The sequence below is a fragment of the Nicotiana tabacum genome, chromosome 8 (assembly GCF_000715075.1).
Source record: "Nicotiana tabacum cultivar K326 chromosome 8, ASM71507v2, whole genome shotgun sequence".
Classification (NCBI taxonomy): domain Eukaryota; kingdom Viridiplantae; phylum Streptophyta; class Magnoliopsida; order Solanales; family Solanaceae; genus Nicotiana; species Nicotiana tabacum.
In genome coordinates, this window is record NC_134087.1 from 51032752 (window position 1) to 51040975 (window position 8224).

Below are 8224 nucleotides of genomic sequence, written 5' to 3' on the forward strand. Positions count from 1 at the left end.
ATATGACATGTGATTCAACTACACTAATATTAGTGTAGTATAATTCGGAGGAAAATACAGAAAACTTTTCAAGCACATATTTTTTTCTGCTTTTATTGTAGTAATATAAAGGTATTCAACCTTTCCTTCATTGGTGGTCTCAATATGATAGTCATTTTGGCGAATATTTTTAAAAGTCAACAAGTTTCTTTGAGACCTACTACAATATAATGCTATCATTAATAGCCAATATAGTTCCTCCTGGTAGTAATACAGTCGCTCTTCCAGAGCCCTCAATTAATTTTGTACTACCAGATATTGTTATGATATTGGCTTTTTTCATAATTAAATAAGATAAATATCTCTTATCTTTTAATATGGTGTGCATCGTAGCACTATCTAGAAGACATATTTCTTCTTTATTATTCATACGGCCAACTGAAGACTGGGAAGTTTTCATATTCTTCAAGAAGAAGAAAAAAATACATCATAAGTAATATTGAAAAATTTAAGAACAAAAGAAACTACATTTATGAAATTAAATACCGACAACATAAAAAGTTTTATTCAAAATATGAACTTCAGAAAAAGAAATACATTTATTCTTATAATTTTCTCAATAATAAATCTTCAGTTATGATGCTCAAAGAAGTCTCCAGCTTCTAATGAGTAATATCTGCAAGACCTTCAATAATATCATCTTTATAGGCAAGGTTTGCTTCAACTTTATCATGATTATTCATAGGGCCCGCCTCAACATCATTTTGAAAAGTCAAGTGAGTCTCAAGTTTATTTTGTTTCTCTTTTATAGATGCTTGATAAAGTTTGACAAAATGTTCAGGTGTACGATAAATTCGTGCCCAATAATTTTTCATACCACATCGGTGGCAAACATTACCTTTGCCTTTTGAAGGGTTATTCTGAAAACCCTTATTGTTCTCTTGTTTATAACGACAACCACCATGACGATTATTATTTCGCCCCTTGCCACGCCCACATATATTTATACGGCCACAATAATTATTATGTTTTTTTTTCAAACTTTGGATCTATCGTTCCCAGATTCGCTTCTGGAAATAGAGTTGATCCAGTGGGGCGGGCTTCATGATTTTTCATTAAAATGGCATTATGTTGTTCCGCCACCAAAAGGCATGAAATTAATTCAGAATATTTCTTAAAGCCCTTTTCACGGTATTGCTGCTGTAACACCATATTTGAGGCATGAAAAGTAGAAAGAGTCTTTTCCAACATGTCCTCATCATTCATAGGTTCCCCACATAATTTTAGTTGGGAAATTATTCTATATACAGCAGAATTATATTCACTTATGGTCTTATAATCTTGCAGCCGTAAGTGCATCCACTCACGATGAACTCTTAGCAATACCGTGGCCTTTAGGTGGTCATATCGTTCTTTCAAACCAGTCCATAATTGAAATGGATCTTTCAAGGTTAAATATTCACTTTTTAACCCTTCATCGAGATGATGGTGAAGGAAAATCATGGCTTTCGCTTTATCCTGACTTGATGCTTCATTTCCTTCTTTAATAGTGTCATCAAGACCTTTAGCGTCAAGGTGAATTTCAGCTTCAAGTACCCATGGAAAATAGTTATTCCCAGAGATGTCAAGTGCCACAAATTCAGCTTTGATAAATTCGACATAGTAAAACTTATTCAGAAGAAAAAATAAAAGTAAACACAACCTAGAGATAATAAATTTGGTTAGAACTTCATGCTGATAACGTGTTAAGAAATGAGAGTAAAATAGAACAATATAGTAATATAGACAAGATGTATAGGAGAATGTAGAAGTTATCTTATTCAAATGTGTTTCTTGTGTGTTCTTCCATAGGCAAAGAATATCTTATTTATACTATATAAGATACACCCAAAACTCACTAGATACATCCTAGGAATTAATAGGTGCATCTATCCAAGTAGTACATTGTATAGAATCTATAGATGGATCAAATGAACATCCATACATTCACTTTATTTATAACAGTACTCATTTTGTTGAAATGAAAGAAAATACTTTTTCTACATCATGAAAAGAAAGTACTTTTTTGTTAAAATAAAAAATACTTTTTTTATCTCATAAAAAGAAAATACTCCTTTGTTGAAATGAAAAAATACTTTATCTATAACATGAAAAGAAAGTACTATTAATAGTATTTCTGTTTAGGATGAGGGTGGGAGGGGGTAGGTCGGGGTATGGGTGGTAGGTGCAGATGTGGGGTGGGGATAAGGAATAGAGTAGGGAAGGTTGAAAAAGAGTTTTGGAAAATATTTTCCCTTCTTTTGATAAGGAAAATATTTCATGAGAAAAATATTTTCCAAAACATTTAAGCCAACCAAACATGAAAAAATTGAAAAATATTTTTCTTAATACCAAACACACCCTTTGTCCTGAATTTAAGTCCTCAATTTTAAGTAGTAGCTCAAAATTTGAGGATACAAAAATTTAAAATAATTAGTCAGGTGAATTGACTAATTCTTAAATGTAAGTATTTTTTAAGTGGCAGGCTTAAAATTGGTTTTCACATCTTATACATTAGGGAAGAGGGATGAATTTAAGGGACATTTCGAACGTTTTTTCTTTTGTCCACAAAACTAAAAGAAGTGGGAGAGACAAGTGAGAAGCAGTGCGCGTGCATTGGTTGAATAATTAGATGATTGCGTCACGTGTACAAATTTCATCATCAAGTTAGAGAGAGGCAGACGAAGCTCCCGCGACCGCAACAACGTATTTCTGTTTCTCTGGGTAGAACTGAACTGAGATCAAATCATGCACCCATTACTTCCCTCAAATTAGGACCAAATATAGGTATTATTCTCATTGCCCTCTAAAATATCTCTCTTCTTTCTCCAAAAATTTTTATTTACTTTTCGTCTTCATTGGCGACTGTTTCATCTCTTCTTTGGATCCCTTTTTCTTTAAAGTGTTATGCTGCTCACTGTTTTTTTCCTTTCTGTTAAACTTTTTCGGATTTCAGTTCCCCTTTTCATTAATTTGTATCATCCGGGTTTATTTTATTGGAGGAAAAATAATTCAAAGTTAGGTTCTTTTTGAGCTTCTCACTCCCAAATTGCTAAAGTTTGTTGCTTTGCATCTTGTTATGGTGCTTTCTTGTTTGGCTTAATTAATGTCAGATAGTACTAAGTTTTGCTTTATCTTTTCTTGTATGTGTGATTGTTGGTAATTACTATTACTAGTTTGTGGGGGAAATTGGAGGTATTTATTTATTTTCACCTGTTTTTGCTTGAAGTATTTGCAGATCAATGGATCTAGGGAATGAGGTGCAGAAGATTCTAAGCTGGACATCTGTGGTAAGCCATCGTAATTTTGGTTAATGTTCCTGTCCCGTTGATATTGATTCAAGGTATCTCTTGGCAAATAATTGTGTTGAGTCTGTATTTTTTTTTAATTCTAGCTCAATATAAGTATAAGAATCTTGATTGTACTAGACATTTCAAAGGGAGGTCAATTTGAGATAGTCATACTAAAAGTTCACCTGGATACCTTCAACGATATGTAGTGCTTCCTACGAACCCTCAATGAATGAGTTATATTGTGAAAATTTGATTTGATTTTTGGTGGTAAAAAGTTGATTTAAGATCCTACATTATCCATCATTATATCCCCCCCCCTCTCTCCCCCTCCCAGAAACCCCAAAGTCAAATGCTCCATGAAGGGGTGTTCGGAACATTTGAGCTTCTACCGGATTGAGTTTAATTTTTGAGTATCTTTGGTCACACTGAACCGATACCTTGTTTTACAATGTAGCTCATTCAAGTTCATTGAGAGCGAGCAGTAAAACATGAAAGAGATGAAATGTATCAATCTCCTTATGGCTGAATCTAATTCATTTACTAAGGACTCAACACTGCCCAACCATCGTTTGCAGTTTCTTCCTGTAAGCAATGAAGAATGCTATGAATAAAAAGTTATTCATCATGCTTTTCAGCTCTCTAAGTAATAAACGCTGATAAAGTAGAAGTCCCTTTCCTCAATCACTCTTTTAGCCTCTTGGGTGATTAGGCTATCAGCTTTAAGGGGATTGTAGTTTAAAGCTATCTTGCAAGGGCTCTTCGAAAATGTCGCCGGGTGCGTATCGGATCCTCCAAAATAGTGTATTTTTGGAGTATCCTTGGAGAGTCTAGGCAACATAGGTTTAAAGATTCCTTCTTTGTTTAGAGGAGCATAATATTCATTTTTCTTAAAATCTATATATTAGCAGTTAGCTTACTTTTGGTTTTGGACATCTTTTTCAGTGTGGTAACCTTGGTCTTCATTTGATCTGGCTTATCCTACACTTGATCATCAATGTTTGGTACTCTGTATTGGGTATAGCTCATAAAGTGGAGAGTACCCTCATTTCTAGCCGGCTGCTAAAGAGTTACAATGCCATTAACATTAATAAAGTGCGATACCTGGCTGTTGTGATTGAAAGCGAAGAAGCTCGCCAAACTTCAAAAGTTCTTGAATTATTGCATTGGCTTGCATCTATTGGTATAAAAAGCATCTGCCTCTATGATAGAGAAGGTAAGGTCGTCAAAAAGTTATCACCAGCTTGTTCGAGTGCTTTATGATGCATCTACAAGACTCTGCTAAAAATATGATTCCCACAGCCGTTGCTTATTGTAGGAGTGCTGAAAAATTCCCAGGAAGCCATTATAGAAGGATTGAACAAGTCCCAGGAATCCATCATAGAAGGATCGGATCATGGAACCTTGCCTGAGGTATTGTCAAGTTCCTGCATAGTTTTGGACTTATGGGTTATGGTACTTTTTACATTTTGGTACACATTTACCTTTACTTTCATTTCTTTTCTTTTAAGTCCTGATATATTCAAGTGAAGCGTGATTCTTGTTGGAAATTAAGGCATCTGCAAATCTATGTGACATGCTCTCTAGCTAGATTATACCGAAAAAATTGACTTACTGTCAGAAATTATATCTGCGAGGAATCTGATTAATGGAAGATAGTAAACTTTACTCCCTCCCATGATTTTCTTGAATTCTGCAAATAATTTGACAGCTATGGAATTAAAAATGGACAAGAGTTGAGATTTTCTCATTTCAGAACATTAGACTGTTGACTCTCGAAAAGCACACAGGCAATGCTCTGGGAAGGGGGAGGAGTGCCCAATATTTTTACCTTTACAATGACATATATTTCTTACATTTTCTGGATCTAGAAAATATTATGTTTAAAGATATCTCTAACTAGCTCAATAATGATAACCTACTGAGAATATTTTATCCACCTCTAGTTTTCATTATGTCACTTAAAATAGGAAAGTCGGAGAAAAAACAGAAGACCCTCAAAAGATCCTTTCTCGTCATTCAGTATATTTTAGTTTCTCTAAGTTATAGGGTGTCTGTTAAATCCTAATATTCTGACGTGCCTAGGACAGTGACCAATATTTTCTTTCGAATTATATTTCTCTTCTTTTTTACCGAATGCTAATCTGAAGCAACTTTAAACACATGAATTGTCACCAGTGCTATTTTCACAATTATGATGGACTGTGAACCTGGATCGTGAAAAGAAGAATGAGAAATGATAAACAAAATAAGTTAAGATTTTCTCGTCACTTTTTCTCTATATAATGTTTATGTTCTTTTCCTCTTTTTTGTTATATGGGGTGAGGTTAAGGGGGTGGAGGGGAAGAGATTATTGGTACATAAGAAAGTTAATTTTTTCGAGTAGGTTCTATGTGATTGACATCTAACTTTGTTCCAGTTACAATTGTCATTTTTGCTTTTTTTAAAATTTTGCTCTTTGCAACCAGTTTTATAAATAAATATCTTACAAATGAAAAGGGAGGAGTGCAGAGACCTGAAAGATTGAATGAGAAGTGATAAAGAGCCAAGCACACCTAGAAATACTGGATACAAAGTGAAAAGAGCCAAAAACAAACTAAGTGATAAAATCAAATGAAAACTGTGGAATAATGAGGTTTAAATGATTTAATGGCAAATGCCGTCCGGGTCTCAGCTTAAAGTTAAATCTACATAATATTGCACTAATGACAGTTTTATGTTTCTTTTGCCGATACCCTTCTGTGCCACAAGCATGTAGATCTGGAGTTTGTCTCTTTTGCTGATTCAAAACCTGCCGTGGCCAAAGCAGCTAATTTACTTTTTGTCAAGCATTACGCCAGCACTAAACCAGGAAAACCGAATATTACAGAGTCTGACATGTCTGAGGCTCTACAAGCAGCAGGTCTGTCGATTTATCTTCCTTCCCCCTGTTTGCCTGATGTATTCATCAATATGTTTCATCTTTACTTAAACAATAGCTTTCTATAAAGGTGAATAAATTATCAATCCTGCAGGTTATGGGGGACGAGAGCCTGATCTTTTATTAGTTTATGGTCCTGTGAGATGTCACATGGGGTTCCCAGCATGGAGAATCCGATACACTGAGATTGTGTAAGTAAACTCCTGCTGAAACACTTAGCCATTTTTTGCTTATCTGTGGCATGATGTACTCTCTAGATAATGCTTCAGCTCATTTGATTTGATTCTATCAAGGTACTGCCACTGTGGTATAGTCTTGAACAGTGACAGCGCGCCATGCATCTATTATGAAATTTTTATTGTTGATTATCTGGAGTCACTAAATAACATAAGGGATACTACAAGATTCTCTTAAATTTGTATTCCTAGTATGAAGCTAGTCCATATTTGAATTGATTCTTCTTCTTTTTCACTTGTGGTCAAATCTTGGTTAGAATTTCTTTTTTTTAATAATTAGCAACTTGCTAATGTTTCTGGAGCATGCACTATTTTTAGGACATGTTACAAAAGGGTTTTGGATCTGAGTTCATATTCATTTATGGTTGCAGACATATGGGGCCCTTGAAGTCCATGAAATTTGGGTCCCTCATAAAAGCCATCCATAAATTCACAAAGGTGCATCAAAACTATGGTATGTATAACATTTATATAGCTGGGAATGCTAATCTTCTCTGCTTTCAGAAACCAACCTTGCTCTTTTTGCATGTCACCCCTGAACCTGTCTCTCTACTAAATTAGTAGAAACAAAACAAATTTTGTCTTATCGTATATCTTGTGTTTAGAAGTTGGATAACTCAAATCTCCTTTAAAGATGCAAAATATGAGAAATTTTGAATTGCTTTCGTAAGGTTTCCCTACTGTTGTAGTAGTGGTGTATCTCTTTGGTATTTAACCATAATTTAGGGTACACTTTAATATGCTGATGAATGTCCAACTGATCACACCAATCCTCTCAGAGTTTACCTTTGAACCCCCCCCCCCCCCAACCAACCCCGAACCCCCCAAAATCAATCTTTTCTTATTTGTCGTTGAGGGTGTGGGAAGGGGACATGGAATTGTTTGGTTTAAAGAGAATAATCTGAGTTCTTCACGTTTTTGTTTTCAGGCCAATGAACACTTGAAGATGGAGTGATTTTTTCCTCAGTATGAGATTGTTATGCTTCTCAGCATTTACAACATGCAGTCAGCTTCGTCTTATATATTTATATTATTCCAAGATTTCATGCAAAATATGTGGCGGCAAATCTTAATTCTAATAACAAATACCCCTTTGTGCAATCTCTCTCTCTCACACACACACACACACTTGTGTGTGTGCATTGTTATAACTTATTAGTTAGAGATGCCTCTTCATGAGATTCTCCTTTTGTGAAAGTCACAGTCTCACAGATGAACTTATGGTATTTGTCATCAATGGGAGAAAAGCTAAAAAGATTGCTGTAATGGCAATGATAGATGCCAGATCTCTAACTTCTCGTATACACAAGACTATATTAACTTACTATGCTTAAATGATATATAGAAGTGAGAATATGTATATATTAACTATGGTTTAGTGATAACAATGTATGTGTAGGTACACGTTATGTATTCATTAGATTAGCATAAACGAGTGTTGATATTCTACAATTTGTGTATCCCCCCATCCTGGTTCAGTTGACGACATCGAATTGAAAACTTTCTGATTTGTTTCAGTCACTAATTGGTTCATCGTTAAGGATGATATTCTACAATGATGTGATGGACTCGCCTTAACAGTAAATAAGCGTCTCTTGTCTGTTTTTTTCCCCTCTTTTCCTGATTAGTTTAAACCTTTTGTGAATATGAAGTGTGACACGTGCAATAATAAACACATGCTGCTCCTGGCATAGTCCCTGGAATCTTTCTTCAAGTTTCCGAATTCTTTGTGATAAAATTTAGTATGCTTTGGACATAAA

At 34.8% G+C, this 8224-nt stretch overlaps 2 protein-coding genes across 6 annotated transcripts; one reads left to right on the top strand and one right to left on the bottom strand.

Annotated features, from left to right (window-relative positions):
- Window positions 1–1002: 1002 nt before the first annotated feature.
- Window positions 1003–1886, bottom strand: LOC142163092 (uncharacterized). The gene is made up of 2 exons (XM_075220346.1): window positions 1878–1886; window positions 1003–1647 (listed from the first exon to the last, which is right to left on the bottom strand). The coding sequence occupies exons 1-2, from the start codon at window positions 1884–1886 to the stop codon at window positions 1003–1005; spliced, it is 654 nt and encodes a 217-aa protein (XP_075076447.1).
- Window positions 1887–2555: 669 nt separating this feature from the next.
- On the top strand, window positions 2556–7725 carry LOC107832509 (uncharacterized). Of its 5 annotated transcripts, none has more exons than XM_016660369.2 (8): window positions 2556–2805; window positions 3257–3308; window positions 4254–4524; window positions 4627–4721; window positions 6060–6210; window positions 6323–6419; window positions 6836–6918; window positions 7393–7725. In XM_016660369.2, the coding sequence occupies exons 2-8, from the start codon at window positions 3261–3263 to the stop codon at window positions 7398–7400; spliced, it is 753 nt and encodes a 250-aa protein (XP_016515855.1). In that variant the 5' UTR covers window positions 2556–2805; window positions 3257–3260; the 3' UTR covers window positions 7401–7725. The 5 variants fall into 5 exon arrangements, with proteins under 5 accessions (XP_016515855.1, XP_016515854.1, XP_075075352.1 ...); XM_016660368.2 differs by having other exon boundaries at window positions 2581–2805; window positions 3248–3308; XM_075219251.1 differs by lacking the exon at window positions 2556–2805 and adding an exon at window positions 2851–3035.
- The last annotated feature ends 499 nt before the right edge of the window (window positions 7726–8224 follow it).

Excerpts from the sequence above, each read along its gene's own strand:
- LOC107832509 (XM_016660366.2), top strand. The coding sequence starts at position 2,926 with ATGCTGCTCACTGTTTTTTTCCTTTCTGTTAAACTTTTTCGGATTTCA. Across the intron at positions 3,036-3,247 it reads TGGAGGAAAAATAATTCAAA|TATTTGCAGATCAATGGATC; the intron begins GTTAGGTTCTTT and ends TTTTGCTTGAAG. Across the intron at positions 6,420-6,835 it reads ATCCGATACACTGAGATTGT|ACATATGGGGCCCTTGAAGT; the intron begins GTAAGTAAACTC and ends TTATGGTTGCAG.